General features: G+C 30.1%; 3 protein-coding genes and 1 long non-coding RNA gene across 8 annotated transcripts; 2 read left to right on the top strand and 2 right to left on the bottom strand.

The window, feature by feature from the left end:
- The first annotated feature begins 547 nt into the window (after positions 1-547).
- LOC122634506 lies at positions 548-12,758 on the top strand. Its single transcript, XR_006328403.1, has 3 exons — positions 548-923; positions 6,353-6,439; positions 12,380-12,758. It is a non-coding gene; the product is annotated as an uncharacterized LOC122634506 (long non-coding RNA).
- Positions 1,768-4,785, bottom strand: LOC122634502 (proline-rich extensin-like protein EPR1). 5 transcript variants are annotated; one of them, XM_043823504.1, is made up of 4 exons: positions 4,463-4,785; positions 3,342-3,395; positions 2,247-2,621; positions 1,768-2,101 (listed from the first exon to the last, which is right to left on the bottom strand). In XM_043823504.1, the coding sequence occupies exons 2-4, from the start codon at positions 3,354-3,356 to the stop codon at positions 1,856-1,858; spliced, it is 636 nt and encodes a 211-aa protein (XP_043679439.1). In that variant the 5' UTR covers positions 3,357-3,395; positions 4,463-4,785; the 3' UTR covers positions 1,768-1,855. The 5 variants fall into 5 exon arrangements, with proteins under 5 accessions (XP_043679439.1, XP_043679436.1, XP_043679437.1 ...); XM_043823501.1 differs by lacking the exon at positions 4,463-4,785 and adding an exon at positions 4,231-4,394 and having other exon boundaries at positions 3,342-3,459; XM_043823502.1 differs by lacking the exon at positions 4,463-4,785 and adding an exon at positions 4,231-4,325.
- A 2,382-nt stretch (positions 12,759-15,140) lies between the features above and the next one.
- LOC122634505 (gustatory receptor 68a-like) lies at positions 15,141-16,941 on the top strand. Its single transcript, XM_043823507.1, has 7 exons — positions 15,141-15,194; positions 15,441-15,591; positions 15,739-15,927; positions 16,123-16,375; positions 16,470-16,535; positions 16,628-16,717; positions 16,810-16,941. Exons 3-7 carry the CDS (start codon positions 15,818-15,820, stop codon positions 16,939-16,941), a joined length of 651 nt encoding a protein of 216 aa, XP_043679442.1. The 5' UTR covers positions 15,141-15,194; positions 15,441-15,591; positions 15,739-15,817.
- LOC122634501 (tRNA pseudouridine(38/39) synthase) lies at positions 16,475-19,006 on the bottom strand. Its single transcript, XM_043823500.1, has 6 exons — positions 18,716-19,006; positions 18,512-18,645; positions 17,855-18,417; positions 17,460-17,751; positions 17,248-17,384; positions 16,475-17,165 (listed from the first exon to the last, which is right to left on the bottom strand). Exons 1-6 carry the CDS (start codon positions 18,791-18,793, stop codon positions 17,092-17,094), a joined length of 1,278 nt encoding a protein of 425 aa, XP_043679435.1. The 5' UTR covers positions 18,794-19,006; the 3' UTR covers positions 16,475-17,091.
- Positions 19,007-19,342: the final 336 nt, after the last annotated feature.

The following is a 19,342-nucleotide window of genomic DNA, read 5'->3' as shown; positions in this document are numbered from 1 at the left end:
ATAGCTACAATACAATTTGTAGGTTAAATTATAAAATAACGCACGTAATGCTCAATTGTTTTTTCATATCTTAAATAAATATTATATTTTAAACGCATTTAAAGTAAAATTATTTTTAGGAAATAAAAGTAACTTCTGAATGATATGATAGACACGTGATAGTGTCGTAATAAAAGATAAAATAAGAAACATTATATATTTTTTACGATATAATATCATTCACGTGATAAAAGTTAGGCCATTATAAAACTTAAAAAACTAGTTTATACAACAATTTCACTATTTTAATATTAATTTTGTAGAACAATCACACACGTTCGATCAAAACTAATAATGAGATCAATTTGCTGCATTTATTTTTCTTCCATAGTAACGAAAGGAAATGATTCCACGTATCAAGGGTTATAATACCAAACAATAATTATCAGAAGCTTGCAATGGTGAGAGTGTATGATCAAAAATTCCTACTATATCAACGTGCGATAAAAAAGACGCAACATTTCTGTCGAGCATCTAATTAAAAGAAAAATAACAATCGGTCGATGTTATAAAAAGTTGAGGAAACCTATGTAAATTAATCTTTCTGTATGAAATGCTAATTAAATATAAAAATATATATTGATGCAATAATACAACGAAGAGATCATTACATTTGCTTTTTGTCTATCACGTCATTTTCATTGCATATCGATATGACAAGAATTATCGATTCGCGGTAGACAGTTCGATAGTGACATCTTCAGCCAGGAAGTAAATATTGAGTACAAATGCATCTGTGATATTCTGAAAGGATTATTGTTCATTTTATTTGGTTTATTTTTATAGAGTTTTGTTTAAATTTAAACAAATATACTTTATATTACAAGCATCCAAACACATTGTGTCTACGTATTGATGGATACATACTGATGGATACAAATGATGTAAGTAAAAATACGATATTTAAAAAACACATCGAGATCAATAAAAGCATTTTAAATGTATTAAATATGGATTGATATCATCATTTTTTCAATTTATATTTTTTTCAATGAAAATTAGATCGATAAGAAATATTTTATATACGTACCTTTTATAATCCTGTTGTAAAAGTAAGAAAAGATGTAATTGATTTATTAAGGGATCGACATTTAAAATGCATACAAAGCTCGTGATAAATAAACTCAAGAAAGTTATGAACACACGTAGGATTAAAAGAAGTAAAGAAACATCTCTATTCCAAAGTAGAAAGTGTAGTAAATTCTGATTTTCAACAAGAACGTTATATAGGTTAAAGTTACAAATCTTTATATAATCTTATAATTATAAAGTCACTTTGAAATCGTATTATATCTTCTAACCTAACCCTCGATATATTTTCCATTTTATAAATTACGTATTTAATTTGTATACATTAATGTGATATGCATACCATATACGTATATATTGTTAAAATAAATTATCATGCCCTAATAACATTCATAAATTACGAATAATCGAGTATTATCTTTGGGGCAATTAAATGAATTGCAGCCGCATAAGGATTGAAATAAGTTAACGAAACTGAATATTTTTTTTGAACTTATAATAACGATGTATAGAAGATCGTATTTTGATTAAGAAAAAAAAAGAAAATAATAAAAAGAAAGAAAGATTAATACGGATCACGAAAAACATTACTCTTTCTCTCTCTCTCTCTCTCTCTCTCTCTCTCTCTCTCTCTCTCTCTCTCTCTCTCTCTCTCTCTCTCTCTCTCTCTCTCTCTCTCTTTCTCTTTTTCTCTTTCTCTCTCAATGCCAGCTTCAGATATTTGTAAAATATTTTGAAACGACGATAACATGGAATAATCGTAGAAATCTCTATAAAACGCTAAAATTTAATAGCCTCTATTGAAATTACGCGAGGCTCCATCGTAAGAGACCTGTGCGCTAAAACCATGTTTCCAATCAGCCGTATACCGTACGATTTGCATTCTGCCATCCGGAAGTTGCACGCGATATTCACCACGTACAATATCCCCGTCGCTGATGGCATTATGAGAATAGTCGTTTCCGAAGGCGTCCTCTTTTACTGCATAGTTAAAATCGAAGGGCATACCGGGCTCATGGTGATGATGATCGTGCTGCAATGTAGCAGGATTGCGTTAATTATTCTTCACAAAAAAAAAAGGAAAACAATATTATATTATTTCAACATTACAAAACAACAATGTTACAACATTAAAAAAAAAAAAAGATATTATTTCGTTCTAGTAGCTTTTCACTTACTCCAGGACCTACTGTATTTCCATTATTGCCCGGTTCCGGAAATATTGGAGTTGGTCTTGGTCCTGGTGGTGGATATCCATTTGGAGGTCTCGTAGGGTATTTTCCTGGTGGCTTTGTTACGGGAATAGGATATGGTCTACTTGGCGTTGGAGGGACATTAGGTCTCGTTGGTATCGTGTTAAAAGGAGGAGTCGTTCTCGTTGGCGAAAATGTTGGCGTTGGTCGGGGAGGAAAAGTTGGAGTTTTTGAAAATGGTATCGGTGGCTTCTCATATGAGTAACCTTTCGTTGATTCGGGCGGTAAATAAGTATTACGTCTTGTACCCGGTGGTAAGTCGCATATTACATTGGCTATTGATAACCAAAGTAACGTTATCTGTGAAAATAATTTTCTATTTAATATAGTCAGACACACACACATATATATATATGTATGAGTGGGTGTAGTAATTTGATGAAACAATATCTAAGAGTAATAAGATATAGGTACATATATAATGTAATAAAAGCAGGGATTAAGCGATAAGTAAAAAAAAAAAAAAGAACAGATAATAATGTGCCGTAAAAAGAGAGTGAAATGCGAAAACATAAAGCGAAAATACGTAATAAATAATAATTGCTCTTGGCGTAACATGACATGAAACGCCTATTATAAGATCGATGCTCCACTTTCGTAATTAAACTCGACAGTGTCATCATTAAAAAAATATTCATACGTAACTCTACCTCTGTTATAGGAACAAACAATTGTTATCGAATAAAAAATATTCGTCGCTTTTTCTCTTATTATTATCATTAACAGAGATCTCGATTATTTTGTTATGTATGTTACTCTTGCCATATTCCTATAACCGTTCGTATTTTCATTCATAAATATTTTCAATTATAAATACACGAATAAAGAAAGACTCATTGATATAATATTGTGGAAATATTATTTATCGAATAATATTTCACAATTTACTTAAAATAACTGACTATAATGAATATAATAATTTACTTAAAACACGATGTCAGAACTACTCTCTTTATCAATTGCAGACATCGTTTTTTGCCTTACGTTTTATCAATAGTAATTATCCAAAAGTTATCATACCTGAAGATAATACATCTTTCGATGCCACGACGTCGGTTTTGAATTGATGACTACCTTGAAAAAACGATGAAACAAGTAGTTGGAACAAGTATTAAATGATCCTAGTAGATAGTAGCAACTAAGTTAATGAGAAAAGTAATTAATAATCATTTATATTTTAAATAGAATAATTTTATAATTATAGAGAAAATCGATAATTATCTTCTAAACGAGTTGAATAAAACCTTCGATAATTATTCATTCATTATTTGAATCTTTTAAAGATTCCCAACTAATCATCACCGAATATCGAAATAATTATATAAATTGTATTTTTATCTTTTATCGATCGATCGATCGATCATGTTGACTTTTCATTGGACTTTTCAGTCGTCCTGTGAATTCCACTTTTTTTCACTTTATCGATTAATTCGTCGATTATCAATTGCATTAAGAATTAAATGCGTACACTCTCGGAAAAAAAAGAAAGTGCAAATTAAAAAAAAAAAAAGAAAGAAAGAAATAAAATGAATTAATCTAATGAGATCACTACGTACCACCTAAAGCGTCACAGCTCGATTATCCGTGATAACTGATATCGATATAAAAATAAAAACAAAAACAAAAAAAAATAATAATGAAAAAAGTAAAATAAAATAAAATAAAGGAAAGAATCAAACGGCAGGATCAATATCACATGCGTGTAAGCTAAAGGACGCACTTGAATTATAAATCCAAAAACTTGGGAGAACACTCGTGCCAACGATTCAAACTTCGAACGAAGTAATCGATCGATCAATCAATCATTCTCGGAGGTCTTATTCGACTCTAAAATCTCTCTCTCTCTCTCTCTCTCTCTCTTTCTCTCTCTCGCTCTCTTTCTCTTTTGAATACGATGCGATGCTCTTACGGTAGGAATTCCGTTAGGTCACAGATACGATTACGATTTACACTTGTGCAATATAAGTGTATTGTTACAGTCCGGGCACGGCTGCGAATAGAGTCAGCATATAACTGGCCGGTATGCTGGTGCATTGCGTTTATATAGCGTGGGTCTAATAAGATGTTTCTTAGACGTGATGGAAAGAGAAGAGAGGCCCACGCAAGAAGGGGCACCTCCCTTGGTTCTTGCTATGTCTTACCTTGTCTTAGAACCTGGCAGAGATCGGACTTGCGAGAGGGCAAGTCGTGCCGGCTGGTGCGCTTCTGCAATCAAACGTGAGACAGTAGTGGTAGTTTAGATTGCGACCACGCCGAAGTCAAACTAAAATCGGTGAATGGCGGCGATATTCTTTGTAGTTGTCATACAACTCGAAGAAGGAAGATAGCTTCAGTACAAGGTTTTGATAATCGCGTAATATTTGCTTAAGATTGCTCTTAACGGCGTCTATGATTAACGAACAGCTTCACTTTTCCAGCACCTTTTCAATACAGGTAGCATCTTCGTTTATTTTACCCAGGTACTCTATCGTCCGGTTACCACGGTATTCGCGTTACTATATCAATATTTTATGTCCTATAAGACTGGTACTTTGCATCTTAGGATAACATGATCTAATGATGATACGTAAGATTAAAGGCTTATTATAGGTCAACTTGATTTATACAACCGGTTAATCTAACGTTGCCATTAAGGAAACACTTTCAGAAATTTCTTATTTTGAAAACATTTTATATTATATATGTATGTGTATATATATGTATGTATATATGTGTATATATATATATATATATATATATATATATATATACGCGTATATATTGTATGTGGACAAAGGAATTTGCGATTTTCCTTGTTAATCGAAGGAAAACAAGTTGTGTCCAGTTGATTATCTAAGAAAATCCATTTCATTTATTACGTGTGATATGTAGATATACACTTATGTGATATTATATGTAAATACATAGGTGCGCCTTGAAATTATTTCTGGAGAAGCTAAGAGAGATCGGATTAAACGATTTTCTTCAGATCTTACATATACAAAACGCGTAAAGGAAGAGCGAAGACATTAAACCGCATACTAGAGGTAGCAAATGATCGCAAATGCCTCGTCTAGCAGCTCTGAGGTATTTCCAAGCGGTCGCACTTCTACATATTCAACTTTATATTCAGGACGCGTAGCGCCGTTGTCGGTAGTAGAACGCTTTTGTTTGCATAAATATTTTCCTAAATGCAACTACCTAAATTACTGCAAGTCAAATTCCGCAATCGGTGAAATGTAAAATACATTACGCTATGTTAACGTCGCTAATTATATAGAAAATATTCTTCGAACAATAAATTTTCTTTATGTTTACAAAAAATATCAAATATAGCGATGTATCGACAAACGCTTCGATAAGATATGTACCTAGCTAAGTAAAAAAAGATCACAATTGTGACTTATAATGCATAAATCTCAATTAATATTTAGCATATATATAAAAGAACAAACGTTAATTCTCGTTCCGATCTCACGTCGCGTTTGCATCATTAAGTCTCGCTCTTGGTTTCCAGTTCGACCCTTTCCCACACTATACTTGCGCTAGAAAATAAGTCTCCAATTCTTATACATGGAATAATCTCAGATTTTATAAGACTAAAGTCACAAGCACAGGCGTTGTTGCTCTTGGAAAGGTCAACAATAGAATGCTATACTTACACCAGCGATCCCAAAAAAAAGATAAGACGATCAAACGGATCCTTCGGTCATCTACCCTTGTATCTATCTTGTGTCTAACGACATTTACATCTATTCTATTGATTCTATCGACTTATATCGACTGTCAACTATACACGTAGAATCCATTTCGCTGATAAGATTTTTATAGCAAATCGACATAAAGTAGTGTTTTATTTTGATCTATAAAAAGAATCCGTAAAAATCGTCGATTTATTCAAATCGAAAAAATCTAAAGAATATATACCTATCGTGCGACAATATACTCGATATCTTATAACCCGTGTACATTCATGGAACCATTTTTTATTTTTTTATCGGAAGTTTCTTATTGTAAATCAAACTGATCTCGAAGCATTTTGATATTTGCAGGAAGGCAGGCCTTCTACGTTTACGCTTGTGGTACATGGAAAAGAAGCGTTCTTTCACGCGGATCAAAGGAGGACTTTAAAGATCAAGGTTCGTTGAAACAGATTCTATTAGATTTCAAAGTGCGTGACATTAACACCTAGCTTCTGGGGATGGCAAAGTATTGTATCGCGAATATCTTGATGACCGAAAATAATGATCGAATTTCTTATTTTCGTTTAAACCTCGTATTAATACTTTCATAACGCATCGTTTCGACCAGTCCTTCCTCAACGCGTCTTATTGTCTGGGACGTCGATCGGGACATTCATGACATTTCATTCTCTTCGATCTTAAACTCTAAGTAAGTCGTAGAAACATTACGTGTAATTTGCATAATCCGTTATGTCCAGGGGGTAGGAGGCAAATATTCATTTATTATTCAATGCGATAAGTTCAAATAACGTAAACCCACAAATGTCTCTAAACCGTTCCGTTGATAAATTGCTGTTAAATTTTATGAATTTCTTACCTAATATATCCAAGAATCTTCTCACTCTCTCTCTCTCTCTCTCTCTCTCTCTCTTTCTCTCTCTCTCTCTCTCTACGTTCTAACAAATTGCGAGATCAATTTATAATTTAACTTTGATCATGTATAAAGATACTAATCGATACACAGTGATAGTAACACGAACAACCCTATTAATCTCCCAAGTTGCAATTTCAAGAGCAAACAAAAAGTTGATTGATTATCCGTTCCTTTAGGATTCGATTGAAATTATTTATAACTTCAACCTTAAGCTTTTTCGCTTGTAAATGCCTGTATGAATGCATTCATATATTAATTAAACATTCGATTTTTAATTAGAATCATAATAACAATTCCATAGTAAACGTATTATACGTATTATATGTATAACATAAAACTATACGATTATATTATACGCTACATTTTACGTATATAATGATAAACGTTTTATCAAAAAAAGAAAAGAAAAAGAGAAAATGTTTTATTTGATCGATTATTTTTTAACATAGCTTTATTTTAATCTTTATTTTATTAACATCGCGAAATTACGAACGTCCTTATAATCTTATTTCTATCCTTTCTCTCTCATTGCACCCATTATTCGAAGCGTTCGTGACATTTCGTTCTCGTAACCTTAAAGTCTCCGCTCCAAGATCGTAGTACGTCTCTTGCGTGGCCCCTATTATGTAAGTGACTGGTCTAAATACGAGGAAAAGAGATGCACCTCGCATCGCGAGATCCTAAGAAGAGGTGCTCGCCTAGACATTCGAAAGGAACATGCTATCCCCATGGTGATGTTGTGATGTAATGCACAGCGAGTTTATATCTAGGAGCCTTCTTTCATTCTTTTTTCACTCCTTCGTACTCGTTGCTCACCTTAATATTCGCTTTAATTTCGTAATATACTTATGGTCAGTGTGTAACCAAATGCTAATGATTATTATTACGACATAAATGATTGGAAAATATGTATTCCAATATAATGATTGGATTTATATAGGTATATACAGGGTGTTCGTTCAGAGATGTCCAAGAAAGTATCTTAAAGCTTGTTAAAATTGCAAGAAAATTTATTACAACAACAGCAATAAAATTTGCACCGCTTTGAATCAGCTTCAAATGCATCTTTCCTTTTTTTTTTTGTATTTTTATAAAGTATACAATTAAAATCATATGTTAAGTATTGAAGTGATCGATCACAATTTCAAAAAAACATTCGTTAGATCGCATAATATTTTGAAGTTGATTTCGTCGAGCATGATCATTGACCTCTAACTCGTCAAAATGCATGACTGCATGATTTGTAAATGATGTATTTGTATAGGATGAAGTATGAATTACAGTAGAGTATGTATCTGTTAGTCAGTCGTTAAGATGCCGATTATATCGCTAATGATCCATAGTAGTAATTTTTTACCACATATGATTTCGATTACAAATGATCGCTACTATATAAATATTATATAAATAAATAATCGTAAAAAGAAATTACAGGTATCCATTCAAAAAAAAAAAAAATTGTGTTGACTTTCATAACTAGACAATTTCACAAATAAAAAAGAAAATTTTTTTAGATGCACTTTGTAACTGATTCAGAACCGTGCAAATTTCTCTTACTGAACTTTTTTGTAATTTCAACCAGTTATGAGATATTTGCTCGTTACGAAACATATTATATTTAATTTTATAAAGAAACTCGATGCAAATATTAAAAGGAATATATTTTTTAATTTTTATTTCTACTAAGACCAATCAAGCAAATTATTTTCTATTTACAATTCTAAGGCTTAGCTGCTACAAAATTCATTCCATTTTCAAGTGTGTACGAATTTTTTATCGAGGTACGATATTCTTGCATAATTTTCTAGAGGAATCATTTCGTTAGATGAATATGAAACGTGCACATAAATTACGGCTAATGCGTTTCAAATCATTTACTCCATAGATCATTTTGCTTCGTCATTACCTTTTCTCGCATCTTATATTTTTACAGTCCTTTAACTCATCGTCAATTTCACCTATTCCTTACTAGGTATTACCTATACATACATATACATAAATATGTATATACTTATAGATACATAATTATTATATTCGACCGATTATGCTGTTTTAGTATATTTATTTTTAAAAAATTATTGCAATTTCGTTAGTACGTGTATAAGTACAAATATATAGACATGCATATATGTATGTATATCTAACGAATGGCAACTGTTACAAGTACCTATGTAAGTACGTATATATCATATATATAGCCTTGAATGTATTCAAGATTTTTTTATGTTATATACTATATACTCGAAATACTATATTAATAATATATAGGTACCAATATACATACAATTATATAATATAGTAATGAATATATTAATATATTAATATCTTAGTATATATACACTATACATTAGATACTGTATATTAATGATGTATTAATATACTTTAGTATGTAATAATATTTTATATAAAAACTATATTCATATATACTATGTATTTATTTACGTATGTGTATATAGTAATCTATTGGTATATACATGACTATATATTTTCTTATTGCTATCATTCATGTCCGTGTAAGATTATTATTCGTTTTAAAGGCAATATCATCACGCGTAAAGTTTTAGCACGACAGTAATGCTTTTAATGTACGACGTTAGATCACGTCATGCAGTTCTTTATTGCTGATCGCAGGGTGTGAAACAAAGGTCTCTCATAGACATATCAAACGACTTTTAACGGCGTTATACGTCGTTAGAAAACAGGGCTGAAGTAATGAAAACGATCTTAAAGTGATATAAACTTTATATCACTTTCAAATCATGTTCACGAATATTACGAATTAGAGATATCATTAGAAGGTCAGGCGAAGGTTAAAATGTCGGAAAAGAATCGATTCTTTCATCGAATCAATACGTCTCGTTTATACAAGATCGATTTGACACGTTTAAGAGAAATTAATTCATATTTTATTATTAGATCGACCGATGTTTATGATATTTGTTAGTGATATAATAAATATATAAACGAACAACGCGATAATATTTTTCTATTAAAAATCCCGACATTACTTAATTTGATCAATCCAATTTTGGGTGGGGAAAAAATTGTATTCGATTTTCGAATTCGTTGAATTTTTCAATCTGTATGATTCATCCTTCTACGATTATGAAATAAGGTATCGACTTTCGAGGGTAAGAAATAATTATTCGGTACTTTGGATGTTCCGGTTTATTAATAAGATTAGAAGGATCGAAAAAAAAGATCGATGTAACTATATATTCAGGTATAAAGTCGTAAAAGCTGTCAAATCGGTATCACTTAGGATCTCCAAAAGGAACGACGAAACGAGGCGATCGTTCATCGTTCACGGAGAATAATTCGAGTCTGTTCGCAAGCGATAGGGTGATCATATTTTCACAGTAAGAGGAAGAGGCCAAGTGGAACGTAGAATTCGCACGGCCGTGCGAATTGAATGGAAGGTTATGAATATCCGATCTTCTGTCGAAGCTGCGTGTCATAGCCAACCGCCTTCTTCTAACCGACGATGCCTTTGTCTGCCGCCTCATGTAACTAGGTATTCCCTCGGTCACGATGAAAGTGAAAACTTCGCTCTGTTCGTAGATGACCTACTCTTTGCCAAGAATCTGGGTGCCCCATCACACCGTGGCATTACGCGCTCTCGGTCGTCATGTGCACCGCCGCTAGGGAAGCAGTTACGATACATCTTCGTAACTTCCAATTTTATTTTACGATCCAACTGAACCAACGCCTTTGCTCTCCGTGAACGATTCCATTTTAATTGGATTACATACACCTAGATGATCCAAAAAAACAAAAAGAAAAGAAAGACAATTTTTATAATTTCTTTTTTCGCATTTCGTAGGGCGTCCTTTGCATTGATCCAAATCGAATTAGTAATTTTGTAAATATTTCCAACTTTGCAAAATAGACAGCTTTTTATTTACTTTTTTTTTGACATTATCATTTTATCTTGTGTGATCGGAGGATCGTTAAATCGATCGAGCAGTACTACTGACAATGAGTAGTAACGAGTCGAGCGATGATTCAGTGCTGTAGCACCGATAGCCAGTCGAGCGGGACTCATTATTTCAACCATAACTCCCAAGATATGTTAAAATACAATCTCGATCATAGCAGCGACGCTTGATTATACGACAGAAGAAGATATGCATGTGTTGAAAATGTTAAGGACGTATCTATCCTTTTTAATTAACTAAACAGAAAAGTTCAAGATTTTTTCCTTTTAACTTTTTTCTTATCAAACTGTAAAAGTTCAAAAATCTTTCAGATGCGTTCTTTTGTAGTTTACATAAAAATATCAAAAGTTGATGCAGTTGTAATATCATAAGGTGAATTCGACTAGATCAGAAATTATAATGAACTTGAAATTTTGTGTATGAAACTATCTTTTTCTTTTTATATATATATATATATATATATATATTATATATATATTATATATATTATATGTCTCTTTAAATTCTTTTAATCTAATCATCTAAGTATATCTTTGCAAATAAAAATATCAGGGCAGATCTGAAATAAATCAAAATCTATTTGCGTTTAAATATTAATCCAAAAAAATAATAAGACAAGATCTGAGAAAAAAAAAAGTAGAATCAACTCGGTATTTTATCCAGTATGTCTTAACGTTCTTCGCTGTTGCAAAATCTCATTTGTTGCATGTCTCGACTGGAGGTTGGCTAAAGAGTGATCCGTCTTGAGAATGGACTGACAAAACGTTTCCGTGGTTTGCCGTAACAGTGGAAAAATAAGATACATACGCAGAAGAACCAACATAATGCATTACTACAATCTATCTTTATCGAAACTTTGACTACTATAAAAAGTTAATCGTTTAAAAAGAAAGCTAAATAAAGTGTTGTAAATAAAATAAAATAAAAGTTGACGAATTGTTTAATTGAATTGAATTGAAAAAACATAAAGTAAAGAAAAAAAAATGTAGAAACGATTCGAGCTACAGAATAGCGTGAATTAAACGTAAGGATTATAAATCTATATAAAAGAATGTCTTCTTTACTCGACTTGACCCTCAAAAGTTGAGTAAGAAATTCATGTCTTCGTCCTCCCACGCACCGGAATTATCTTAGAGAATGAAAATACACTCTATGTACCTATATAAAGAGGCTATCGATACTACTTAGTATCTTGAGTATAAAACAACTGTTTTTAATATAAATTTTTCATTGCAATAAGGAGAATGAAACATTTAAAATACATTACTTATACAAGAGAATATGTGATTTCTCGATATTTCAATAAACTATCTAATAGTAATCTTATAATACATTTGTTGTTATAATGAACACCTAGAAAAAAAAATCTTTTTGTCTATTTTCAATTTGTATATCTTTAATAAAAATTAAAATTTTATAAAATATAAATGTATCTCATTAAAGAATGATTATGGTTGAAATATATATTAAATAATATTAAATGAAATTATTTGTAATATATCTTAAATGTGCAAATATCTATAGATTTATTGCAGAGGAATGTCTTCTTTACTCGACTTGACCCTCAAAAGTTGAGTAAGAAATTCAAGTCTTTGTCCTCCCACGTACCAACTAACGTATAGTACGATATATACGTACGTATATATATACGTACATACTACTGTCTCTACTTGATGGACTATGCACACGGATGAATAACCCACACAGAAAGTGAAGGAAAAGGATGATAGTTGCGGTTTACCAAGAAGGACGAGAACCGTCATTTTGATCCATACCAACACTTATATGAGAAACTTATGGTTTACTCGCAATGCGATAGTATCCCCGTTACTTTTCATCCCGACTTTTTAATCTTACGATAAATTTTGGCAAGACCTTTTTAAAAATCCACGACTTTATTATTATGTCGTTTCTTTTTTTTTTTTTTTCGAAGTAAAAGAAAATAATATATTTATATGTATCCATTGTTTATTAATAATAAAATGTCGGATAATATTAACAATCTGTTTCCCCATCTAGATAGAAATTTTTATATTTCATTGGGCAACAAGGAATCTTTTAAAAAATATATTTCGTATTTTATATTGCTATTACAAACGATTATTTTTAGGAATTCTCGACATAATTCACATAGAATTATGTTCATTGTATCGTAAGAAAAAAAAAAAAAAAAAAGAAAAGAAATATTACTTTTGTAACACAATATATCCGTTACACGAGAAACCAGTTAGAAGATAAAAATTCACCTTGATCCTTTGATGCAGCTTCTCAACCCGTCTAAGTAATATTAACTCGATGTGTTTATGTCATTGTTATGTAACACTTAACGCATAGTAAAGAGAAAAAATAAATAAAATTGTTCCTCAGCGCGATATCCCTTCACGATAGCGAACGTTTCGAGATCACAATGTGCCATAATATCGCGTAACAAAGTTGTATGTATATATGTATGTGCCAAATTGAATGAAATATCAAATTATTCCCATCGCTTATGAGGAAATCAAGGGGAACTCCATTTCGTCATAACGAACAAAGAACGTAACGAACGGGACGTCCGGTAAATTTTTACGAGATCGCATCTGCTATTAATACACAGTGGGATAATGCCGATTGCATAAATAACATGCAAAGTAGTTTCGACATGATACGCCATGTTGGCCAAAACCTAAGTCCATTTGTATCCTTTATTAGTTTTTAGGTACGACCACAGGGAGTGTCCTAAGTGATAACCATCCTGAAGAACGTATACTTGCTGTACAACTTTAGAGAAAAAATACAATATTTTAATCTTGACTGTAGCAACAAATTGGCTGAGTCAAATATTTAACAAAATATTTTATATAATTTGTTTACTATTATGGAAATTGCTGTTTTAATTGATAGTTGAAAAATTGTCAAAGTGAATCCTACGACGCCTGTTTAAATAGAAGATAATTTAATATTAAATATTCACTTTCTATGATCGTTCTCGTTGAAATCACAGCGATGAAATCAAATAAAGAGCGAAACTTGTCTCTTATAGATCTCAGTGGCTGTTAATGCTTATGATCTGATTATCGAATCACTACAGACGCATAATCGCGACGTTGTAACAATGGAACGTAATTCCAATCGATTAATTCGACCGATTGTAGCCTTTAACGAGTTAAACTCGAGACGAATACTAATTCGTTTACTATCGATCTCATTCTAAGACCTTTTGAAAATGAATAAGAAAATATTATTCCATATCATACTTCCAATAAGACGATTATTGTCCCCTTCTCCGTTTTCATTTTTATAAAAAGTTAATTACTCTTCTATCGCTTTAGTCTTCATAATGATCTTCGATTTTTTAAATTAGTACGTATCCGTATCGTTTTTAATTTTTCATTATAAAGAATGCTGACCGCGATCAATAATCGCAACCACGTATAACGCCTACTGTAACCTGGTTGGCATCTTGCAATTTATACTCTCTCCCGATGATGCCAGTTTGTATGCATGTTGTATGTATATATATACTTACAATTAGAATCTGGCATTCATTCTCGAACATTTCTCCTTTTATTGTACTATATCGCGACAGTATTGTACGATGAAAGAATTTTTATGAACGTCGCTTAATTATTCTACAGAATAGAAAATAAAATTTGATTTATCTCAAAATAATAATCAATCTAAAGCCCTTAACAAGTATCATACGTCGTAATTTACTCAAAAAATTTTTATATATGTTTTTCTCTATATTTTTATTTAGAAAAAAAAAAAAAAAAACATTTTTTTACGTAAATGAAAACATGTCAAGTTTCTCAAAACGTGACATTACATGTCTCGCAATGAAACGAATTAATAGGTATATTGTACGAAATTGTAGAAGACTATTTATCGATTTTTCCTGCCGAAACAACAATCATATCAATTAGCAAACGTATAATTCATGATAGGACGTAAGTGCCATATATACGTAATTGCGATTGATATCACAAGGATATCGATAAACCGTAAAGTAGAATGTGTTAGCCGACGTTACTCTGTCAGTCTGCAAGTTAGTTTACTATCATTAAGACAAAACGGTGAAGCCATGATCGAAAATCTTAAACAAGCGTTTTTTCCTCTTTTGCTTACCGGCTCTATATTCGGAATAATCATTCTTGAATATCCTATGTATAAAATTATTATCTATATTAATATTATGTATATATTGTGCTGGTGGATCAGTTACTTTATCTTTTTCAAATATTTATTGAGTTCTAGCATATTTAATATTTTGTTTGAGAATAACGCATCCATTCTCGTTCTTTACTTCAACATGACCACAACGATTACGTCGATGTTCTTCTGCCTGTTCAACAGCAAAGTACGGTACCTTATATAGATTTTAACGTTATTTCTTACATTATATAATCTTATTGTTAAATGTTTTAAAATTTTATCTCAGAACAAGAAAGATTCATTTCTATTATTTTTTCATTCTTTCTTTATTTTTTCAAGAATCTTGCAAAGTGTTTGAAAAGGATGTCCACCCTCGATGATACTTTGAAAGAACTTGGTTTTCGAACAGAGTATAAAAATATACGAAAATTAATGATACTCATCATTATAGGATGGTTGGTAACAGTTTGCTTATTGAACTTTTTCGAAATTTTATTACATTTAAGAGAAAACGATCTGTTGAAAATTATTTCTACATGCTTAATTAATCAGCCCGTTCATAACAACACGATTCTGGATCTTATATTCATCATTCTTTTGTTGTACGTATTCGATATATCCATCTCAAAAAAAAATTAATTAATTAACAAAACATGTATTAATACACACACATACACACACAGTTAAATACATTAAATATATACGCAAATATAATTTTTTTTCTTGCTTAATATTATATCTTAATGCAGATATGAAAGAACTAGATTTTGTAAATTAAATGAATATATAACTAAACGTTGCGAGACTAGGCATCGCTCTACAAAAATAATGCCTGAAGACTTTACAAGTACAACGAATCATTCTAATGCAATAAATACAAACGAAGTATTACGACCAAATGGAAACGATATGAAGTGTTACGATATATGGATGGCAATGTAAAGCTATGTAAAACTAATATACATTTTTCGTAAAACAATAAGAATTTTATTACAATATTAATATAAATTTACCATGATCTATGAAAAAAAAGGAATGATAAAATCGTATTTATTTTAGAAACAATTAAATTTATAAAAAATCCTATTATTAAATCCTATAATTAAATAAGAAATTAACCATTTCTCTTGCAGGCATCTTCATCTGGAATTGAGTAAGATATGTAATAATCTGAATACTATATTTGGAGCACCGATGCTTTTAGAAATGATATCTTTCTTTATTGGCGAAATAGGCTTAATTAGTGAATTGTATATTACACTTACTAATTCCAATACCTGGGAATCGTTTAAGATAAAGAAAGTCTTAGATATTCTTGTATGGAGTATGTTTTACACAATCAAATTACTCTCGATTAACTATACATGCGAGATAGTCAAGGCCGAGGTAAAATTAAAAAATAAAATTTGATATATAATTAAGATGAATAATTAAATAGACATAGAATTTATTTAATAGAATTAATCATTGATAATAACAGGCAAATAAGACGCAAGTATTTATTCAGAAAGTAATGGATTCCTTTCATGTTACAATACGCGAAGAGGTAAGTTACTCGCAATTGAAAATATTCTAGATTATTTTCCCCGCCATCCCTCTAACACTTGTATTATAACATTTAAATTTTGTTTTTATAAGGTTTTTCAATTCATATCCGAAATGACTTATAAGCGACTGAAATTTTCCGCGTTTGGTTTTTACGAATATGGTTACAAATTTATTCAGCAGGTACGTCTTTTAGATTTTATCTTTCTATTTAAAAATTTCATATAAAATTATTATAAAAATGCTCGTCTTATTGTGATTAAAATATCGATTAGTTTTTTGGAGGTATTACAACTTTTCTGATAATCTTATTACAAATGGAAACTTCTCCTGAGATTTCTTATGGTATTACAACTTCATCAACATTAACAACAATAGAATCTAATGTATACAATAAATCAAGGTAAAAATGTAAAAATTAATACAATAAATAATCTGTAATTATCAAATGTAAAGGTACAAGTTTGGCATATGGAAAATAGATATAACTGTATTTAGTCTCATTTTTTTGTTTTCAAAGATTACATTTCTTACCGAAATATCGATAATCTTAAGTATTACATATTACTTAAATCCATTAATTCAAATTTACCCTTTTTTTGGTAATGCTTTATTCTATTTTCTAAACTTTCTGTAAAAATTATATAACATACAATATTATATGACATTGAAATAGCAAAATATTAAATAATAACAATATATAAACTACTCACCACAAGTTACTCTTTCCATTAAAGGTTGATAAACTTTTGAATGCACACCGAGAAGTAAACAATCATTTTGAAATGTTGTATCTGTACAATTTTGTAAACTTTCTAAATCCATTAACATATCTTTAATCATAGCTGATCTGTTTGAATTCAAATATTAGATTACAATAAGCAAAAAAAGTTTTATTCTAATAATAAAGTAAAATGTTTCATACTTCACAGTGTTTATTGACCAGTCTTGTTGTAAAATTTTTATAACCTTTATAAATTCATCTTTATCATAGAACCATTTGATATTTTCATATTCTGAGTGATAAAGATTTAAAGGAATTTCACAAGCTAGATTGTATTGAGGTTTACATGGATAACTATCAATATCAAGTAACTTTAAAATAATTTCTGGTTTTTCTTTTTCTTGCCCTACTAGTAATAATACTCCCATTAAACAACGTATTTGATGCCAAAGAAAAGCTTGACTTGTTATTTTTAATTCACATATATCATATCCTATTAAAATAAATATGAAATTAAAAATTTAACTACTTCTTTCTAAGATAGTATTTTATATAATTATCATAACAAAGTCACATTTAAATATATTGCTACATACCTGGATTATTATAATCATTTTGTTTTACAGAAACTGTAGCATCAATTATTCTTCTTTTAAAATTTATCACACCATTGGCAACATCCATTTTACAAATATTTCGAAAATCATGTGTGCCTATAGTATATTTAGCAGCTTTATTCATAGCATCAATATTTAATTTTCCTCTAGGAAAAATATATTTATATGTCCTATCCTTGCAATTAAATCTAGCAGAGAAATCACTTGGAACTGGACTCCAAGCTATGCATCTTATATTTTGAGGAAGTAAACGATTTAATATTTTACAATATGATAATTCATTTTGTAAATCACTTTGTTTCTCAGGTTCCAATTTGCTGCGTATATCTAAACTAATTACTTGAGAGAAAGCACTAACACCTTTATCTGTTCTACCACAACGATGATAATTTGCTTTTTCACGAGATTCTATACAACAACTTTTTATTAAAGCAGAAAATAAATGATGTTCAATAGTATTATTATTTCCTTCTTGACATGTAAAACCATCATAATCCCAACCTAAGTAGTACAATTTTAATAAAATATGTCTTTTGTGACACCTGCAACCAATTGAATTGAATTAAATATTTAAAGTATTTCTATTCTATTTTATATTTCAATAAAATTAAAATGGAAAAATTTTATTTTGCATACTTTGTGAAATCAAACTGTTTTTGAGTCTTATTATGACATTTCGTTCGTTCCATTTCATGCGTTTCAGTTTTTTTAAGTATCGTTTGAAGTTGCATATTATAAGCTTCTAATTGCAATATTTTATCTATTAATTCCTAAAATGATAAAAAAATTTACCACAAACTGTACAGCAAAATTTAACAAATTTCAAAAAACAAATTATACCGATTTATCAGAAAGCTCCAACTCTTCCTTAGTAGATAGTCTCTTCAATTTCTTTTTCTTCGTAATAACTTTTGCCATAATTACAATTATAAATAAATATACATATATATTAATTACTAATAATTAACGTTAAGAAAACAAAAAGGAAAATAGTTTTCTTTAAAATATTTATATTAGCAAAATACTTTAATGATTCTGTATACACAAATGAAATAAATTATAATGACAGATTTCAATATTTATAATAATCAGAAGTATTTTCACTTTTTATATATATCCTTTTTATATATATCCTTTTTATATATATCGTTTAATCTTCTCGCATTCTGCTTCTACATATAAAACAGACAATTAACCCAAAATGAAACATGCGTGCTTATAATGAAAATGTAGAATCAAATACAATGCAGAAGCTTTCTCAATTCGCCACTAGATGTCTCGCAGATCACACGTTTTTCAAAAGCATTTCAAACATCAAAATTACTATACATCAATTTGACTTTTCATACAGAACACAGCGATTTTAATTATTTTAAAATACGGCTAGTTTAAGAAAGTAGTTATAAGTTAATGATTTTCGATAACAGTAAGTAAACTGATAAGATAAACAAAGTTTTCTGAATTAAA

Source organism: Vespula pensylvanica, chromosome 15, assembly GCF_014466175.1.
Source record: "Vespula pensylvanica isolate Volc-1 chromosome 15, ASM1446617v1, whole genome shotgun sequence".
Lineage (NCBI taxonomy): Eukaryota > Metazoa > Arthropoda > Insecta > Hymenoptera > Vespidae > Vespula > Vespula pensylvanica.
This window is presented reverse-complemented; position numbering and strand designations above follow the sequence as displayed.